Source organism: Taudactylus pleione, unplaced genomic scaffold (genome assembly GCF_031769625.1).
Source record: "Taudactylus pleione unplaced genomic scaffold, aTauple2 ptg000043l, whole genome shotgun sequence".
NCBI classification, from domain to species: domain Eukaryota; kingdom Metazoa; phylum Chordata; class Amphibia; order Anura; family Myobatrachidae; genus Taudactylus; species Taudactylus pleione.
The window spans coordinates 2,492,330-2,514,097 of record NW_028284445.1 but is presented as its reverse complement, the minus strand read 5'-3'; the positions used below and the strand labels follow the sequence as shown (position 1 = coordinate 2,514,097).

Sequence of the window (21,768 nt, the reverse complement as noted above, 5' to 3'; positions counted from 1 at the left end):
GGAGCTTTTGCATGGTGCACTTTCCACCGTCATCGCTGGTTTTGCCTTCAGAAAAGTATTGCGCTCGTCCCCACTTTTACCCCTATTCAATTGCAAAAAACGCGTCCCGGCGAAAACTCAAACAGGCGAAAAGTACTGTTTGGGGAAATCAGCCTGACATCCCCCAAAAGATGCATGGGGGATCACTATGGATACCCCCGAATAGCCCTGCTGAAGGTATTTGGGGTGCTCAAATGCTCTCAGTTGCTGCTATTAGCATCTTTGCACAAGTGGTGAAGAATAGCATTTAGCAGTTTTTTTTGTCTAAAATAAGTAGTCCAAGCAAATTTGAAAATGGGTGCAAGCATGATTAACATTCGCTAAAGTGATACTTAAAAAATGCACCTTCAGCAAACACCTGCAAACAAAAAAACACCTGGGGCATACTTGGGAGACCCCCTGGAGTTTATTTCGCTAGTCTTTAAGTTTGTCCCCCAAACTTTGAACTTTTTCACCCCAAAAAATTAAAGTACTTTTTTTGGGGTGATCAATAGTACTTTTTAGATTTTTTTTGGATGCAGTTTACCTTTGGGGGACTGTCCCAAGGCTGCAGGGGTGTTCCCGCATTTTGCACCCCAAACCCCCAATTCTGCACTTTTTACCGCCTCCATTCAGACGCGAATCTTTTCCACTGGTTACAAGGTGCAGACTTTTCGCACTGGCGAAAAGGCTTTGGAATTGAATACGGGGATACGTTCACACCTGGCGAAATGACGTCACCGGCGAAACTTTTTCGCCAAAAATGGCTTTTCGCCGGCAATTGAATACGGGCCTATGTTGTTTACAACTGTTATTTTGTATAGATAAGATGTGTTTTATTTTTTAAATTATCTTAAGTGCTGGAGCTGCAGTTGATGTTCCTGTAGCCATAAATCTTTTTTTCTTAAATAACTTTTTACTGTGCTGCAGAACATCATTCAAATTTACCTATTAGAATTATTTTTTACAATATTTTTGCTGTATAAAACTAACAATAGCCAGTGTCAGAGAGCTGCTTAGTTGAAAAGTTGATACATGGTAAAACTAAGCAGACATTGGGCCTGATTCAGAGCCGCTCGTTCGCTCCAAGCGATGTTTGCCCAACTGCTCATGCGTACGGATCGTTATACGCATGCGCGAACCAGTCAGTGCGGCCGAAATTCATGTGCTCGCAAAATAGCGAATGCCTGATAATTTGAGTGACAGGATGAGGCGTATGTGGGTGGTAACAGGGGAAGGTGCTTGAAAATGGGGAGTGGAGGTCCGATCGCAGGCGTGCTTAAAGGTCAAAACGGGCGTTTTATGGGTGTGCATAATTAAAACAGCAGCGTCATTGACCACGTCACTGGGTTATTTTTTAGCCAGAACTGCTCGCAAAATTGTGGTAGCAAAAACCAACCACAAGAATAGCGAGCAGCTCATACCCTGTTCGATGTACTCGATTAATCTAATAAATAGCGGACATGACGTAGGATGCGAGCGGCCAGGGGGCGTAGTTTCCCAAAAAACGTCCGCAAGTTTTGTTCGCTCGTTCAGACCTAGAGGCGTGAACAGACCGCAAACAGCGAACGGTTCATTTGAATAGCCACCCCTATTTTCTGGACGAGCGAGCGCAAATAGCGACCGGCTCTGAATCAGGCCCATTATGCATTATTTTTATATTTGTTGATTCATCCTTTTGGGGCCTGATTGACAGTTAAGAATAAATCCAACATCTTAGCAAAACCAAGTTACCCTACAGCAGTGATTCCCAGCCTCAGTTCTCAAGGCACACTTATGCTGGCCATACACTAGCGCGATTTCGGGCCTATTGCCCGATTTTCAACGCATCGTTCAATAAATTGTGTCGAAATCTTGTAGGATTTAGGTTGAATACGATCCGATGCTCGCTCCCGCCACTCTTAAACTGTATCGTATGATCAGATTTGCAGCCCATCATATCTATCGTAATCGTTTGCAGATCATGTGTGTGTTAAAAAGCATCAAATCGTGCCGTCAGGACTGCCAGGGAGTTCAAGGGAAAACGTACGATGAATCGCATCGTACTAGTGTATGGCCAGCATAACAGTGCTGGTTTTAGTGATAGCCATGCTTGAGCACAGATGGTTGAATCAAAAATAACTGAGTTACTAATTAAATCACCTGTGCTCAAGTATGGCTACCCTTAAAACCTGGACTGTTATACCCCTTTTCCAATAGTTTGCCGGGTCGCACCTAGGATTATGTTCACGCGCCCATCCCGGGGGTGACCCGGCTGAAACCCCTGGCAGACAGGCGACCCAACCATGCACTAATGCCGGGTCGATGACGCCAGCGGCGTCACGTGACGAGACAGCTCTTTTTATGCAGAGAACGGGACCTGGTCGTATCGACTTCAGGTCACCCGTTCTCACTGCATCATAAGCAGGGTTGAACAAGCGTTCAACCCTTCTCATGACCATGGTTGAAATGCCGGGCTACTCGACCCAGCTTATTTCAAACCCTGCCCTTTCACACAGCAGAATAACCCGTGTTGCTGGGCGCTCACGTGCAAAAACCCGGGTTATTGTAGCTATAGTGGAAAAGGGGTATTAGTGTGCCTTGAGGACTGTGGTTGGGAACTCCAGCCCTACAGGGATGGGAGGATGGGGTAAATTCAGATTTTAGGCAGCTGTAGCTGGTTGGTTGCTATTGGCAACAACTTCACTTCTGAAAACCTGCACTTTAGTAAATATACCCCTCAATCTCCGTGTTAAAATTAAGCTGACCGGTATTCATGTGCCACATGCAAGAGCAAGCAGGGTTTCGACTATTTCAGGGGGAATAAATATCCTTTTCACCTCTTTGCATTGCAAATTGTTTTGTCCAGGTTCAAGTTTATTTATACACTTTAGCTGGAATTGTTCCTAACTCTAAATCAGACACTTTTACCCCTATACTATATGCAGCAATATATTTAGCCTCTCTTAAATGTTTTTTTTTATTCATTATACATATTTACACAAGTGCACTTGCTTTAGTTTATTATTTCCACATTTACATGAAGATAAACAGCTGTGTGTCGATTAAAAAAAAAAATTGCAAACGCTTTAAATAGCACAAGTTGCTAAGTGAAATCCATGGCTCAGGGTGATGAATGTGACCATTGCCAAATGGATCTAGTTCAAAGCACAGTCTCCCAGGGCAGCCTCTTACTGGTGATATATTGCACTCTGCATTAATAACACAAAACACATAGGTATCAGACAACCAGCCACAAGTAAACTGTGAACTGTTGATACTTTTCATCATATGAAATAATTAACTAGATTGACAAAATAATAAGTTGCAGAAAAGTAACAATTGGCTGCAGCATTTATACATTATTAGATTTTCATCTCCTGGCTTGAACACATGAAGCTTAACCCCTTTGTTACTGGCTGATTCTAGTTAATTATGAAGGAAAAGCCAAAATTCAGGCTCTGGGCTTGAACCTGCTGCCAGTAAGTGATTCTCCTCCCCTGACACAAGCCTGGGCTGGTGCGTGTTCCCTGCAGGGGTATGTTAAAGCCTGCAAAATGTGCTAAGTAACACAGGAACTTCTACTTAATGTGTTTTCTGATATTGTCTATTGTTAAATATGAATTAATAAATTGAATATTGTTGTCAAATACTGTAGTAGAACTGGTAATAAAATACATGGAGATGCCAGAGAACCCAGAGGGCGTTGTAATTCAGCAAAAGATCAATGTGTGTATTTGGCTGTATTTTACTTGTAGATACATTTGAATATTCCAAAAGCTAGTACTGCATTTTTTTTCTAGATAGAGGTAATGGATTGGGTATGGGATCCCAGCGGTCGGGATGCCACTGGTCAGAATACCGACAGCGGTATCCCGACAGTCAGAATCCCGACACCCTGCGGTAAGTAAGGTAAGACTAACCCTTACCCCAAACCCTCCCTCCCCGGGGCCCTAACCCTAACCTCCCCCTTAGTTCCTAGCCCTAGCCTCCCCCTCGCCGGTGCCTAACCCTAACCCTCCCTCCTTAGTGCCTAACCATAACCTCCCATCTTAGTGTCTAACCCTAGCCACCCCCTCGCCAGTGCTTAACTCTAACACTCCCTTCTTAGTGCATAACCCTAACCTCCCATTTCAGTGCGTAACCCTAACCTCCCATCTTAGTGCCTAACCGTAACCTCCCCCTTGCTGGTACCTAACCCTAACCCTCTCTCCTTGCTGCCTAACCTCCATTCTTAGTGCCTAACTCTAACCTTCTGGTGCCTAAGCCTAATCCCCTATACTTATCAGCTGTCGGGATTCCGGCACCGGTATTTCGACCATCAGCATCCCGCATGCCGGGATGCTGACTACATCCCAAGGTAATTACTGCAGAAACCCTGTTTGAGTATAAACATGTGATTATTGTGTTTTGCTGATTTTCCATTATGTGGAAACTAGTGAACGCAGGGCCTAGACCTAGAGACTACTAAACCGCTCTACTATGGTCTAATGAATGCTGATGTGATTACATCAATAAGTTCCTTTTATACTACTTTGTTTAAGGATAACGCTACTCAAGGGATGCCAGCGCTCAGAATACCGGTGCCAGAATTCCGACCTCCGGCATCCTGAGGGCAAGTATTAGGGTTAGGCTACCGCGGGAAGGTTAGGGATAGGCTGCGGGGGTGGGGTGGTTAAGGTTAGGGTTCAGGAAAGATGGGTTAGGGGGAGGGTTAGGGTTAGGACACTTAACTTTGTGTGTAAGGATTCTGCCTATTGGGATGCTGCTGTCAGTATTTTGACCGCTGGCACCTCTACTGCCGAGATCCCATACCCATCCCCTACTCAAAATAGTATAGCACACAATCCAATATATTATATGGTATGCAGTCAGGAAGCCGACGGTTGAAATGCTGACTGCCGGCTTCCCGACTGTGCAATCCCGATGGGACTAATGATAGGCGTCGAAATCCTGACGCCTATCATGACGTCCGGCATACCAAACGAAGGTAAGCCAGGCAGCGGGCGCAAACAATTGATTACTATGCCCCAGTGTTTTCTTCTAATAGTACCAGTGGTCCTACCGTCCTCTGTGTGTGTCCAGCATCATCACCTTGGTGTGTCTCCAGCCTATCCCCTTACGTGTTTCTTCAGGGCTATCCCCCTGCGCCTCTGCAGTGCCACCCCCAATTCTCTCTGGCACCATCCGCCTGTGTCTCCCCACAGTGCTATCCTCCTGCGTCTCCGAGGCGCCATCATCCTGCGCCTCCCCAGTGCCATCATCCTGCGTCTCCTCACTGGCGTCTTCCTGCCCTAGCACAGAATAACCCTTTTTCCTCACACATAGGTCATCTCCCCTTAGCACAGAATACCCCCCTCCCCACAGATCATCATCTCCCGCACCCCTAGTGTAGCAGAGCCCCTCTCCACAGATAGATCATCTCCACCTAGTATAGCAGACCCTTCCCCACAGAAATATCATCTCCCCTTAGAACAGATCATCTCAGTAAAGCATCCCCCCTCCCCCACAGAAATATCATATCTCCTTAGAACAAAAAGAGCCCACCCCACAGACAGATCATCTCAGTATAGCAGACCCCCCTCCCCCACAGAAAGTCCATCTTCCCCCAGTTCAGCAGATCTCCCCTCACCCCCTCCCCCTTAGACACATCATCTCCCCCTTAGACAGATCATCTCCCCTTACCCCCTCCCCCTTAGACAGATCATCTCCCCTCACCCCCTCCCCCTTAGACAGGTCATCTCCCCTCACCCCCTCCCCCTTAGACAGATCATCTCCCCTCACCCCCTCCCCCTTAGACAGATCATCTCCCCTCACCCCCTCCCCCTTAGACAGATCATCTCCCCTCACCCCCTCCCCCTTAGACAGATCATCTCCCCTCACCCTCTCCCCCTTAGACAGATCATCTCCCCTCACCCTTAGACACATCATCTCCCCTCACCCTCTCCCCCTTAGACACATCATCTCCCCTCACCCTCTCCCCCGTAGACACATCATCTCCCCTCACCCTCTCCCCCTTAGACACATAATCTCCCCTCCCCCTTAGACAGATCATCTCCCCTCACCCTTAGACACATCATCTCCCCTCCCCCTTAGACACATCAGCTCCCCTCAACCCCTCCCCCTTAGACAGATCATCTCCCCTCACCCCCTCCCCCTTAGACAGATCATCTCCCCTCACCCCCTTAGACACATCATCCCCCTTTCCCCTTAGACAGATCATCTCCTCTCCCCCTTAGAAGGGCCCCCACCCCAGACATCCCGAGTCTCTCCTGATGGACCTAGCCCCAATGTTCTGCACTGCAGCTAGCCAGAATGTCTCCTCTCCGCTCTGCCCTCTCCCCAGGCTGTGAAATTAAACTTGACACTTCACAGCCTGGGGAGGGAAGAGTAGAGAGGAGACAGACTGCCTGGACGGCCTCCCATTCCCGCCAGCGCCACGACTTACCTCCGCCGCTGTCAGACGCAGGCCGCTCCACTTCTTTTCTTCTTCACTCCTCCACGGCGTGTGACGCCAAAGGCATGCTGGGCGGGGTTTATATAGGCCGCGCTGGCCTCGCGAGAGAGGCTCAGGCGCGGCAAGGCAGAGGCAGAGCTGACAGTCAGCCAGCCTGGGTGCCTGTAAAAAAATAGTAAGTCTGTGTCAGGACCCAGTGGCCGCGGGTGACAGGGATAAGGGGGCGGGGCCTCAATGGAAAAGTGTCCCACAACCAATTGGCCCACCGGGATTTTCCCCGCAGAAAGTAACTGCCAATCCGCCCCTGCTTCTAGCACACTCTTGTCTGTATCTCAGCAGTTTCTTGCATCAGCTGAGTGTAGAAGTACCAGAGCAGAAAGTGACATCTCAGGCAGAAAAGAGGACCTGTACTGGTTGTGACAGGTGCAGGGTGCTAAAATGAACACTAGGAAAGTGGGCGGTCTAGGGCAGTTTCATAATCTATGCTGAATGACGTCACCCGCGCACTGCATGACTGGGAACGCTGGTCTCTGCAGCGTTCCCAGCTCAAAAAGAAAAAAGGTAGGTCTTATTTTCGGGGTAGGGCTTATTTTAGACCGGGCTACAAAAGTAAGGGTAGGGCTTATTTTCAGGGTAGGTCTTATTATCAGGGAAACACGGTAGGAGCTTTATCGGTTGTTACTGTATGGGCAAGTTCTCCATGTTATCTCTTTCAAAGGTTTGATACATCTCCCCACTAATGACCTCTGTTTTTCTTGGTTCATTTTAGAGGGTTGGGTACAGGATGCCGTCGCTCAGGATCTCGGCGATCAGAATCCCGATGCCGGCATCCCGACAGGGTTAGGATACCGACACCTGTAGCTAAGTATCCTAACACTCCCCTCTCCCTACCCCTCTGTTCCATCAGTCAGTGACCCTGCCCAGTTGCACCTCTTCCCAGTTGGGGGTTCAGCTTACGTGGCTGTGCTCTGCTGCATGAGGCAGCGCAGTCAGTGGCATACAGCGCAGAGTGGCTCCCGACTGAGTAGTCCCCTCATCGGCGTCATGTGAAACATCACATCAGTGACGCTGATGAAGAGACTAGGGAGCAGCTCTGCCAGAATCGGGAGGATGACAGGTGAGTTATCAGGGGCGGGGATGGAGGCAGTAGGGCCCCATGTGGCTTGGGGGGTGGAGTGTGGCTGGGGGGGGGATAGGCTCCGTGTCGCTTGAAGGGGGCCCCCACAACTTAGTTGCCCTGGGGCCCTCATAAGCATCAATCCAGCTCTGGGTGCACGTCTGCACTGATAGTGCTGTTGAGCATCAAACAAAACGTACAGAAAGTGGGTGGGTGCCCTGCAAGATACGTATGGGGGAATATAGAAATTTTTTTAGTTTCATAGAATACTGGATCCTCCCTTCACCTCAGCATCAGCCCCTTGCTGTACAGACAGGCTTACTTGTGTTAGTAAAGAGGCAGTGGCTCTGTATTTTTTTGCATTTGGTGGATATACCTTTACAAATTCAATCTCATTTGAAAAGATCTGCAAAATAAATCCCATAACTCAATAAACATACACAGAGGTCAGTTTATTGTATGTCCTAATATCAAACCATCCAACATGACCACTTCTACCCAGTACAAACTGTTCTGCTTCCAACCTCCCACGTCATTTACAATTACAGTTACCTGGGCTGAATGAACTCATTGATGAGATGGGTGTTTTGTTTCTAACATCAATGAATGCATTTAGTCCCGGTAATTGCAATAGTAAATGAAGCAGGAAGTACAGGAGCACAGCATTTTGTACTGGGTGGAAATGTTCAAAATTGAACTGTGTGAAACGGGTTTCAGTCAGCTGCAACAAAGCAAAGCCCTTGGCGAGACCACACATAATGTAACAGTCATCTATTTTGGGGGGGATGTAGTTGCCCTTTGATGACCCCTGCCTCAGGCATTGAATGAGTTAAAAAGTTAAGCTGCTGTGAGAAATTGCCTGCTGATGAAATGGCCAAACCCGCTGTCCGTTCTTTTCTAGTGATATATACCATGGAGGTACACAATCAGTACATTGTCACCTTAATTAACCTCTGTGCTCAGGCAGTCCTAGTTAATACCAGGAAATTACCTGTTATCTATGAATCACTGGTCTATGGTACCTTCCTTATCCTTTGCCAAAAAAACACATTTACTTGATAACACCACAATACACTGTATGAGACGAGTGATCCGCTTCCTGTGCTACTTTAAAATGTCCATATGTTATTTGTCATTTACGTTCATTGTAAAATGTGTAAAGCAGATGATAAGCAATTTAAAAAGTTAAAAAACCTATACACATTGCTCTGAGATTGGGTGAAAGATAGGCTGACTGGGACAACTAATAGGGAGGCTATTGTGTGTCAAGAAATATATAATTTTACAATCTTAAATTAAGCTCTTGAAATGTCTATGGGCGGAATTCAATTGTTTATGCGATCCGGATCTCCCGTCTAAAGTGACAGGAGATCGCGGGCCGCTATTCAATTGTTGCCGTTTTTCACGCTGATCACGCCCAAAGTGGTCGGGTTTAGACGCGTAAAGCAGCTACCCCCGACCAAAGTGCTGGGCGCGACCGCGAAAAGTGAAGTTTGGGCGCCCAAAAAGATCACTTTTCGCACATTTCAGCTCGCACACCCCTCTGGGGCTGCGAGCTGAAATGGAGCGCTGGCAGCTGGTCGTGCCCGACAGGAGCAACAATTGAATAGCTCCGTCGTGCGCAAGGGGGCTCGAAACAATTGAATTCTGCCCTTTGTATTAGTGTGTGAATGTTACAGTATTTGCAGCAGTCTTGTGTAAGGCCACTTGTATATTCGGGATTTGCAGTCCTTCAACATCTCATTTGTTCCCTTACAGCGGACATTGATGACATGAAAATCTGTTACGTTTTGCGGGACAAAGAAAATGCGACCAGTGATATTTTCTATTTTACTGTTGAAGACATTGGTAAGTACATTGTCTGAATAAACCTTCAGGAAATTAGTGAATAGAGCCACAAGAATTGAATATTGCAAAAATTTTATTTATTACCAGTTATTTATATACCATCAGCATAGTCTCTTGCGTTTTACAAATGAATATGTGAAATTGTATGAGGCACCAAGGAGACATTTGAAATTGAAATCACCCCTTCAGTTGGTTTATCTGTCAATTTTGTCCCAGCATGGTGATTTCTCTGCGATGGATGATACACAGGTCATTAAATACTTATATTTAATGATAGACCATCTGTTTGAAGCAAATATTGAGATCTAATTCTGCTCATTCTAGGTGTGGTAGATATTCTTGGTTGTTGAAACGTATCTATATATAACAAGTGAGTAAACAGTTCTATTGATGACAGCAATGTGCTAGTACTAACAAACTCCCAGTTATGTCAATGACTGTGGGGAATGTTTGCCGAATGTTTTTTTCTACATTTGTCAGCTTTGTTGGGATAGTAATAAAATGACAGTGACAGTAGACTGAGATGTTTCCTTTATGAAAACAGTATTGATCTTAATAATCATATTACAGTATTGATGCATATGGAATCCGGTTAAAATTCCAACAGTCAGGGTGCCGGCTCTTAGAATGCCGGCACTGGAATCCCGACACCTGTCAGAATCTCAACGTTGGCATCGTGACGGTAGGTAGCGGGGTTAGGGGGAGGCTTAGGCACTAGCGAGATGGTTAGGGTTAGGCACTAAAGGGGGAGGGTTAGGTTTAGGGTGCGGGGAGGGGGAGATTAGGTTTAGGCACTAGGGGGGAAGTTAGGGTCAGGCACCGGGGAGGGAGGGTTAGGGTAAGGAGAGGGGGAGGGTTAGAATACTGACCGACAAGTATCTGTATTCTAACCCTGTTGGGACACCGGCATCGGGATTCTGACTGCTGGGATTCGAGCGCCGGCATCCCATACCCAACCCGATGCAAATATGTGGTGACTGATAGCATTAATACGCTGGGAAAATATAAGTGTTTATATAAGTACATTTAAATGGCAATACAAATAAATCTGGATCTTGTTGCATTATTGACAGTCCAATGGGGAGAAACAACAACATGAAATACTGTATATAACAATTCCTGTTATGCATACCCCTTTCCTATCTGTGCATCTTCATACTATGGGCAACTTTTAGAGATTATTTTTACAAATGTTTCTTTTTGTTATTTATTTTTAGAAACATTTGCAAAAAAGGTAAACTTAAATGGCAATAATAAAACTTAAGCAAACTTAAGCAACATAAAATAAGTAAAGTGCTTTAAAAGCCTAACACATACATAATGATACAACTTAGTGTAATCATAAAACATATCAATAATACAGAACTAGGCCTGATTCAGAGTGTCACGGTATAGCAATGTTTTTTGATCTGCACATGTACAGAGGTCACACCGCACATACGCAGATCCTGATCTGCGATCTCACTGGCCACGCTGCGACAGAGACTGTTCTTCAAAATGGGGGCATGTTGCTACGGTTTTGTAGGCATGGCTTGGCAGGGCTGGATTAGCTATTAAGGAAAATAAGCACATGCTTAGGGCATCAAGGGAAGGGAGACGCTACAGAAATTTTCCATTGCCGGATTTACCATGGACCATATGGTGCAAAACTGCAAATGGTGCAGCTGTACCAGGTTTCACAAAAAGGGGCTATATACAATAATAAAATAGTAATAATAGAGGTTAATGATATGCGTTAATCTCGGGAATACAACAAAATTAGAATCTGCTAACTAGTAAGATGCCACATGGTCCACCGAGGCTCAAGTGATCGTTCCGGTCTTGGTCATGTCGGCTGTCCCTTTCAGTCGTCCACTGAGAATGAGTGCAGCTGCACTCAGTATAGTGTTGCCAGATGGGGGGGTTTCCTCCAAATTTGGAGGGTTTAAAAGGCCTTTGCGAGAATTTTGGAGATAACTTTTCTTTGGGGGTTTATTGGGAAGCAAAATATATATGGGGGCACCAAAATCTGTTAAGTGCTTAGGGCCTCAAAAGGTCTTAATCCGGCCCTGGGACCGGGGTTTTCTGGCCCCAGTTGAGGAGTTCTGTCTCCCATTTAGAGTAAGCTTAGACTGACTCAGATGGGCAATGACTGTGAGCAGTGGTAATCAAATGCTGCCTTTCTATAGGCAGGCAACCCATAAAAGGGAGACACAATGAGGGACTTGCTAGAATAGGGAGGAACCTAGATTTCTTACATGAGGGTAACAAAGCCAATTGGAGGAGGGGGGTGTAGTAGGGTATGAGTTTTAAAAATGCTGATGTTAGGGCGATTTTGCTGCCAGATTTAAAGCAACATTTTTATTCATGCAAAATTAACCTGTTTTTGCCTTAAAACATATCTCTGCTTTAAACTAAGATGCAAAATCTACTGCAAACCTGCACTTTTACAATCTCATTACCCATTGCATTCCCCCTAGTGTGACAGGTGCAGTAACTTAAGAGGAGGAGGTTTTTTTGGTGACTTTAAAATTGCAAAATCTAAACAAAAGCAAAAGCTGTCAAAATATTGTCTCTGTTACACAATTTACAGGCTCCCATCTGACTACAAAGTAGAAATGACCCGTCCACTGTTTTTCTCTAACTTTATGTTTAGTACACCTGAACCCATTTAATAAATTTACTACTAATTAAGACTTACACCAGTGTAACAGTGTTTTCCCAGCTTGCATTCCCAACAGAGCACAACTCATGAAAGCCACCTAGAGACTTTTGCTGCATAGAGATCCTCTGTACTGTCCACAGAGACATCCTTAGCAGTTAGGTCAGCAGAAGTCCCTTATGGCCTGATTCAGAGGTGGACACTGCTGCGTTCTCTCTTGCGATAATATGCAAATGCTAGTATCGGCCTACCCCTGGTGCAGTATGCAGCACCTGAATGCGTAAGCCCTGAGACACCCACTTTCAGAGTCTCTGCACTCTATAACACCACCGGTGATTCTTGACACAGCACCATCTGTTCACCGTTGACACTTGCACCAGGTCTATGGCAGGTGCAGTGTCTCCGTCTGAACATGGCCTCTCTGGCTGCGGCTGTGCCTATGGGAATGCAGCCGCTATTAGAGACACTCCCATAACACGTCCATGAGACAGACTCTTTATGCATTCACTTCAGGCTGCCTCCCAGTCACCACACATGAATTCCCATCACTTTTCTGACACCATCTGTTAAGATTGCAACAGTTTCTTTGTGTACAGCATTGCCTGTATAAGGCCCTTAGAGGGGGCAGAGTTTTCAACACGAGCCATATTTATCCACAGTTCTCAATAATTCTCATTAATACAAGCGTCGCTACACAAGACACTTTTATCCCCAGCTGCTAAGTGCACTGATTTCCGTGTTGAACATATGTTACAGGTTGAGCTCTGAGCGTAGTAACGATTCTAATGAGTAAAGCACAAGGCCAAAGTATCCAGTCAGAAGGCAGATAGGCAGCTGTGCTCACGGGCAGTAATCCTCTCTATCACACTCTGTGAATAACACCTTACGCCACCTGACACCAGGGCTGATTTGGGATCATGCCTTTCTTTGTTGAGGCACGTTTTTCCCCAGTCCTATTTCTCTGACATTCATGTAAGAAATCGCTCAGCCAGACATACACTATATGATGTCACCTAGAGATCATAGGATCTCAGCATTCAGGTTGTGTCTACACGTGCTCCTTATTAACTCTGTATTTGCATCTTCATACAGTGCAATGTTCACATTGAAACATGCTATATGGCATGCTATTGCTTTCTAAACACAGATTAATAATAAGGGAAATGGCCTACAAAGTGCAGGTTGTCTGACGATAATGAAGTCTATTGTCTAGTGCTATGTTTTTTGTCACTGTGTACTGCTCTGAAATAATATATACAGATACGTCATTCATTGTTGCTGCAGTGCCAAATAGCCCCTCTTGGCGTGCCAGATCCCAGGCATCTTAAGCTGGGTACACACTTGTCCAATCCACGGCAGATCAGACTGTTCATACAATCCCACTGCAGACCTGCTCGCATGGTCTACATCCAATCCTCGCTACTCACTTGTCCAGTTTTTTAGCAGATGTCCAATCTGTGTCTGCTGAAACAGTCTGCTGAAAAAAATACATTTGGCTGTGCAGGAAAAGGGATTTATTAATGAGGAATTTAATTAATTAAAAACAACGGTGAAGAGTGGGAGAGTGAGAATTAATAACCTGATTATTGGATAGGGACAGGATTTCAGGTTTCAAAAAACAAAAACAAAATACAACTGCGTGGGGTTCCCCCCACAAAGGCATAACCAGCCCCGCTCTCTTTGAGCTGGCCCTGGTTCAAAAAATACAGGGAACAAAACGTGTAGAGGTCCCCCATAGTTGATGAACCAGCACTAGGCTCTTAAAGCTGGCACTGTTTCTAAAAATACAAAGAACAAAACAAGTAGGAGTCCCCCATATTTTAAGAACCAGCACCGGGCTCCACTAGCAGGGGGAGTGTGGGGGTAATGTCACATCCAGGGGACACACTTGACAGAGTCCCCCGGCCAAAGCATTCATCCCCCTAACTAGTCAGCCCAGGCTGGGGATTCCTGGGGAAGTAAGGACCCCCCAAGTAAAGGGGACCCCCCACTAAAGGGCACCCAAGGCCAGGGCTGAAGCCTGGGGCTATCCCCAGCACCCCTGGGCTGTGGGTGCCGAGTTGATAGTTCATTAGTAAAAGTGTAATATTGTCTTTTACAGGTGGAACTACAGGTTCCTGCAAGCCTCCCCTGCATGTTGGTACTTGGAAAACCACAAGTACCAGCAGGCGGGGCATTAAGGGCCCGCTGGTACCTATATTACCCATGTAAAAGAAATATTAAAATAAAAACACAACTCAGAATGTTTTAATAGTTTATTTCGCTGCAGCTTCACTTGGGGGGCGGCTGCCGCCACCCAACCAGGACTTTCCCAGCGTCTTCATCCTTCAGGAGCTGTTCCTCACTCCTCCTCTGGTGCTAGACTGACTATAACAATCTACACTGGAGATTTTATACTATTTAGTAATAAATACCAATTGCTGATTTCAGCGTTCTCTTTCTTTCTTTTTTTCTGTTTTCTAAGAATAGGAGGTTTTTTTGAGTAGATCTCCAATATAGAGAGCTGCAGACTCAGCAATATATTGAATAGTCTTTTGTTTTAAATTTATATAAGATTGGTGCCAGGTTTAGTCTATTCTGTGCTATTTGAATTATAATTACTGTTACCTAGGAGACTGTAAGTCTGTGACACAGGTGTCTACTTAGTAATGCGAGACACAGAAAGCTACATTCTCATAAACAAATAGGCTGAAGTCACAGTTATTAGTCTGGAAAGGTTAATGTAAGTAGACACTCTCCAATTATTTTAAAGTCTTTAAGTTTAGTTATACACTGGTTTTGTTATATTTTATGCATTGTTTGTCAATTGTGTCCTCAAGACCCTTAACAGTTCATGTTTTCCGGCCCACCTGTGGATCTTTTGAATGTGTCTGTTAGGAATGAATAAACCTGGGCACTAGCTACGTCAGGTATGGGCAATTATTTGAGCTGGGTGGCCATTTGGCAGGTTTTTGGTAATCGGTCAAAGGCTGCAGGTGGCAGGCCAGATCTGAATGCCTGGTTACATTCTCCTGCCAAAGTGTGTGTATATATTCCAACATATAAATGCGTGTCCCTTATAGAAATGATCCAAGATTCTGAATAGTTTCCTCATTTCGTTGCTGTTTAGTTTGCAGCTCTTCTCCAAACAGACTACCAGCTCTCTCTTTTCTAACTCTCCCACTTTACATACACAACTTGTTCCCTCTCTGGCTCAGAGCTCCCTTTCTATTCTCCTCGCAGCTCACACCTTACATTACAATTTATAATACTGAAATTCTGCGGCTCTATCTTTGGAATCGGTGGCTAGTTTGCTGCCGGGTGAAACACCGACACCAGAAGCCCGAACGCTCTACATCCCGACTGGGGCTGGTAAGTACCCTAACCCTCCCCTGTCGCCCCCCTAACCCTAAATCTCCCTTTGTGGTGCCTAACCCTAACCTCCCCCCGGTGATGCCTAGCCCTAATCTCCCCCTGGTGATGCCTAACTCTAACCCCCCCTTCCCGCACCCTAAACCTTCTAAACATTACACCTCCCGGGGGAGTGCCTAACCCTAACATCCCCCCGGTGGTTCCTAACCCTAACCCCCCATGCCCGGGGGTGGCTAACCCTAATCTCCCTCGGGGCCCCTAAACCTAACCCCCCTTCACAGTTAACACCTAAATACCCTGCATACCGTTCGGCATGGAGGCTGTTGGGATTTCGGCTTCGAGCTAAAGATAGGCGTCGGGATTTAGATGTCTATCTTTAATCCCAAGTCGGGCTTTCCGCATCGGGATTCTGGTTGCCGGCATTCCGGATGCCGGTAACTTATCTACATCCCCTATCTTTTCTCTGCAGTCCTTGCTGACCGGGCTTGGCTCCATTCCTGGAGAGAGTGCGGTGTTTGGCTCTCGGCAGCAAGGGATGTCTGAAGCTGTAGTTTATTATATATCACTGCAGGGCTGGGCCAGCAACCATAATACAATACCAGAAAAGGGGCTACAGCATCAATTGACCCACACCAAATTGTCTTTCTGGCCATATCCGGCCTGCAGGCTGTATTTTGTTTACCCATGAGCTATGTGATCTGCAAGAGTTGAACTGTTAGGGCTATTTCACATACGCCGGTTTTCACCGGCCGGCAAAAAACCTGCTGTTTTTTTGCCGTGTAGTAAATTTAATTAGGTATGTAAACGGATGGTCCTTTCAGATGGCACAGACACTGCATGGTCGCCGTGTTACAGCCGGGAATATCCACTGACAAGGACGGCTGCCGTGCCGTCTCCGTGCGGTCACTGCGAATCAGTGATGCACAATTTACAATGTTTCCTTTCACACCCCCCGGCTTTTCAGAGCTTGTACCCGCCCACAACTCCATCTGCTGCTGCTGCTGCGCATGCCTACTACATTAAGATAACTAACCACATGTGTGAAATAGCCCTTAGGGGACCTGAGGACCAATTTTGAGAAACACTGTATTAACGTATCATGGTTGGTTTACTCACACAATATTTATTATTTATTACACAGTAATTAGGTTAAATGTAAAAATATTAAGGAATTGTATGTCGAAAACTCATGGGAAGAAGTAGCGATGCCTATCCCATAGTTGCATTCATTAAAGCAGTGAACTAGTCATAAAGACAGTCTGTAATCTGCTATTTCATGTCCGAATACAATGATTATGAGGGGTATTCAATATGAAACTTTAACTTCACTGTCGAAGTTAACGTTTCATATCAGAGTTTTTACCTGCGTTAAAGTATCGGGCGCGCGCCCGCTTATTCCCGTATTCAATATAAAATTAACGAAAACGGCATCTTCCAAAGTTAGATTTGCGTAAAGTTACGAAATTTTCCTTAAAAAAATTGTAAGACCCCCCTAAAGTTGTAAAAACATGGGGGATCACTATGGGTACCCCCGTTTTAGCCTTTAAATGAAAGTTGGGGATTTAAATAGCCGCAGCAGGTGTTTTTTCCCGACATTGAAGAAGTGATGCAGAAGAGCACTTAGGTTATTTTTTTCGTTTTTTTAAGGGGTGCCATCAATTTCGGGGTACATGAAAATGGGTACTAGCATATTTTTAAGTCCCTAAAGTAAGTTTTTAAAAATTCTGCATTTGTGCACCTGCCGCTATAAATCTATTCTAGAAAACACCTGCCGCATACTTGCAGAATAGCCCTGAACCTATTTCCCTATTGTTAATCAATTTTTTCCCATTTTTTTTTTTCACCCCAATTTTTAATTTAATTTTTTGGGGTGTCCCTATTTTTTTTTTATTTTTTTTTGACACAGTTCTTTTTTAAATGTCATTCCCAGGGGTGCAGGCTATTTTTTTTAAGCCTGCACCCCTAAACCCCAATTCTGCACTTTTTTTCGACACCTATTCAATGCTGAAAAGTTATCCCCGTTTTTTATCAAAAACTTTTCAAAACTGCGAAAAGTCTTTGAAATTGAATACGGTGTAAAAGTAAAACCTCCGATAATGACGTCATAGCTCCGTTATTAACGCAAAAACGATGTTTTCGCTCCCATATTGAATACCCCTGTATATCTTCCTGGTCACTTTGTATCACCTTCCCACCACAACAAGAGTCAACATCAAAGCATTGTGCTGCTTGCTACAGGTAGATTCTGGCACAAGGTCTGCACTGCCAACTTTTATTCCTACTGTATGTTCCTGGGAAGAATCCAAGTCCTGAAAGAATAAAAACAATACTGAGAGGATTCAAAGGCTCCTTTCAGTGTACAAAATCTACTCTGAAATGCTTAATGTTGCCTCTTGTGTCTGTGCTCATGAGTTTGGTTCCTCATGTTAGAAATACACATACTGTATGCTGTATTCTTGGTTTCTTGTCATTATTTGGCTATTGCGGTTACTCCAGTCCAACTATATTGTGCTCTGTTTGCTTTGTGTATTTATGTACTGGTACATAATGGCAGGAGATATTTTGTAATCGTTATTTCATTTAAAAAAAATTAACTAATGCACAACTAATATTTGCTTCAGTTGTTCTCTTGCTAAGTAGCTGAACTGTGTATTTCTGTTCTTATCAGCGATATAATTAATTGCTTGGCACAGTACAATGTAACAGGGGTTTGCCAAATGTGGCTCTGGAGGACCCAGCCAGGTGCACGCACCTACACACAGCAATTCAATGTTATTTAATCTGAAAACTGTACAGTTTCCAGTCATCAATAGTCTCACCTTCCCAGTAGTGCTTTATAGGTACTGAACAAACCAGGCAGATATAATAATTACTGATTTTTGCGGGACAGTCAAAATGCCGCCACCGGAATCCCGCCGCCTGGCATAATGCCGACGAAGGACATCAGAATATCGGTGTCAGCATCCCAACCGCCGGAATCCCGAGCGTTAGGTAAGTATGCGCGGTAAGCCGGGGATGGGGAGGTTAAGATTAGACACCACCGGGGAGAGATCAGGGTTAGGCATCAGGAAGGGGGGGTTAGAGTTAGGCATTACCAGAGGGGTTAGGGTTAAGCAACACCCCCCCCCCCGGGAGGGTTAGGTTTATTCACCACCGGGGGCAGGTTAGGGTTAGGCACCACCAAGGGAGGGTTAGGGTACTTACCTGCCCCTGTCGGGATTTTGTACCATTCGGGCTTCCAGCGTTGGTTACAAGAAAACTGTGGCTCTCTAGCAGTTGTGGAACCAAACATCCTAGCATGCACAGCCTGCAGCATGGAAGGCAGTCACATTACTATATTCTCTTTAAGGGTGAGATGTATCAAACCTTCAAAAGGAAGTGTAGAAGTTGACCATAACAACCAGTGAGCTTCAAGCTATCATTTTATAGAATATACTTGATAAATGCTAGCTAGAAGGTGATTGGTTGCTATGGGGAACTTCTCCATTTGTATAATTTATTTATTATAATGTATTGATTATGTTGTATTAAGGACTTTTTAACAGCATTGTTGGCCATGGGCAAAGCAATGCACTGGGGCCCTTACCCACCCATTTACAGAAATAAAACTGTAAACAGTCAATAAAATTAAAGCTTTAGATTTATTGGTACTTTCAACAAAATGTTTAAACTAAATAAAATGATGTAAAGCGAGAATTATGAAATCCATCTCCCTCTTCTCTTCTCCAGCTCACAGTGTAGTTCCTGCTCTGACTTCGCTGTGATTAAAATATGGGGGACCGTCTGGGGGTGGGGGGAAGGGACATGCACCCTGCATTACCCCCTTAATTTGGCTCCCTGGCTGCAGGCTGGGAGGCAGGTAGAGAATGCTGTCAGGCCGCTATAATTGTGTTTATTTCACAATAAGAGTAGTCAGGGAGAAACTATCTCTGCCTGTCTCCGTCGGCTGTCCCATGCACAGAGTGAGCGGCAGCACACTCCATGTAGATGCACCCAGGCTCAGCCCGCCCCTACTCAAACGCCCCTAGAATCGTGGGGCCCTGGGTAGCTGCCCAGTGTGCCCGTACGTTAAGATGGCCCTGTGTTGAACATTTGCTTTGACAAAAACTGCTACATCCTCGATGGGTGCATTTGCATAATTATATATATGGATTACCATTTATTTTCAATAGACACTTGTGAATATTTCAAACACTATTCAATAAACCACTACTGTTCATTTTTATATTATTGCAACAATATTGCAGCTCTCTGCAAAACAATTCTGCATAGTTCTGCAAAAAAGACTATATTTATACCATCTTCTCCTCAGCGGATGGATATAAGTTAAAGAGCAGTTTTAAATGTAACCGCACAAATGAAAAACATTGACCTCCATTTGTCTTGCAAGATCCACTTTAATAATGACTACTGATTGGGGGATAGATGTCCTAAGCCTTGGAGAGAGATAAAGGCCCTCATTCAGAGCCGTACGCTCTGAGCAGAGCGCAAGCTCTGAATGAGGGCCGGGCTCCATTTTCATGGAGCGTCCTCCTGGACGCTCGTATAGCTGTGGGTCACCACCCACAGGCTATACGAGCGTGCTTTTTTGATGGCCGCGATGGTCGAGACCATCGCGACCATCGAAATTGCGAGCCGGAGCCTGCGGTTGAGGTTTTCAACCGCAAGCTCCGGAGTGATTTTGGTTCTATCAGAGCCAAAATCACTCCCACTGACATCACCGTCAGGGAGGCACGCCCCCGGCACGCCCACCAAAGGGGGCGTGCTGTCAATCAACATTGACAGCACGCCCCCTTTGATCGGACACAACGAGCGAAGGACTTTCCTTCGCTCGTCGCGTCTGGCGCATGCGCACGACGGAGCTCCCTCCGTCGTGCGCATGCTCAGTGCATAACATCGACCCACTTGCGAGCGGACAGCCGCTCGCGAGTGGGTCTGAATCAGGCCCAAAGTACCAACCAATCAGCTTCTTACTGTCGACATTTGGCCGACATTCCTGTGTGACTGTATCATGCAGCCCACCAAGAAACTCTGCATTCTGGCTGGACCAAATTGCAGTATATAGCACCTATCCTTGTGTATCGATGCCTATTTCCCTATAGATTGTAAGCTTGCAACCAGGGCCCTCTTACCTCTATGTCTGTCTGTTATTACCCAGTTTTGTTCTATAAATGTTTCCAATTGTAAAGCGCAACGGAATATCCTGCGTTATATAAGAAACTGTTAATAAATAAATAGTTATTATTATTATTATTGTTATTATTATTTTCCTTTATTTACATGGCACCACAAGGGGTCCACAGCGTGCAAAATTCTATTATGGTAATAACCATTATAAGTATGCATAACATGCAACTGTACATGTTTGATTAGTATTAATACATATTACTAGCAGGTAGTCATGTACATATAGTATTACCACACATTTGTAGGAATATAGCAACATAGGTTTTCTCTGGTCCTCTTTATGTGTGACAGCATTACAATGCCAATATTATCAGCCCAGTGTTAGTAGCAAAGTAGCATAAATAATGCATTTTGTTTGTGGAATAATTCACAACATCTGATGAAGTTGTGGGCTGTCCCACAATGAAACGCGGCAGTTACATTACTCTGGAACTATCACTGGACCGATCTTAAAATCCTCACCTTAGTCAATTTTCTAGGAACGAGTACCAAAGTTTTGAGTACTAATGACCCCAATAGGTCAGAAAAGAACTTTGGGACACAACAATTATATTTTTTATTTTTTAATCAACTGTTTTTTGTGCGTTTGCATTATCAGCACATTGGTACATTGTTATTCCAATTCTTTACTCTGAGAGATAATCTTCGTTTTATTAATCCCAGTAAGAGAATACACAGTGAGGAAGTACCAATTCCAGCAATTAGGAGATTTACCAAACCTTCTAAAGTGGACAAGAGGAGATTTTACCCAAAGCAATCAATTTCTAGCTATTAAATAAATGATAGCTAGGATCTGATTGGCTGCTTTGTGCAATGCCTCCAGCTGTTCTCTTTAGAAGGTTTGGTAAATCTCTCCCTAAGTTCTGTTGGACACATTAATTTAAAGTCTATGTCCACCCATCATAAAAAGTGCAGTGGATGGAGTTTATATTTCTTTCCTTGCCATGCATACCAGTGGCTGGTGCATGACAACCGTGCACCATTACGCAGTGGTGGATGGAACATACCTCCCAAAGTTCCGATCCACGGGACAATCTCAATTGAAGCAACCAATACTAAGCAGCCATTGCTAACTGCCACTTCCATGCAGCTACCAGTGGTGTGGTATGGCTGGTATGAGGAGAGTTTGTAGAAGTTGAAGACATGGAAATGAACAAGCCAACTGAAGAG

General features: G+C 44.9%; 1 protein-coding gene across 1 annotated transcript in view; it reads left to right on the top strand.

The window, feature by feature from the left end:
• The window catches only part of FREM2 (FRAS1 related extracellular matrix 2), a 246,514-nt gene that overhangs the window by 5,936 nt on the left and 218,810 nt on the right, over positions 1-21,768 (top strand). The window contains exon 2 of the mRNA XM_088460193.1: positions 9,330-9,419. Within this exon, the coding sequence (XP_088316319.1) occupies positions 9,330-9,419 (90 nt within the window). The remainder of the gene's footprint in view (positions 1-9,329; positions 9,420-21,768) is intronic.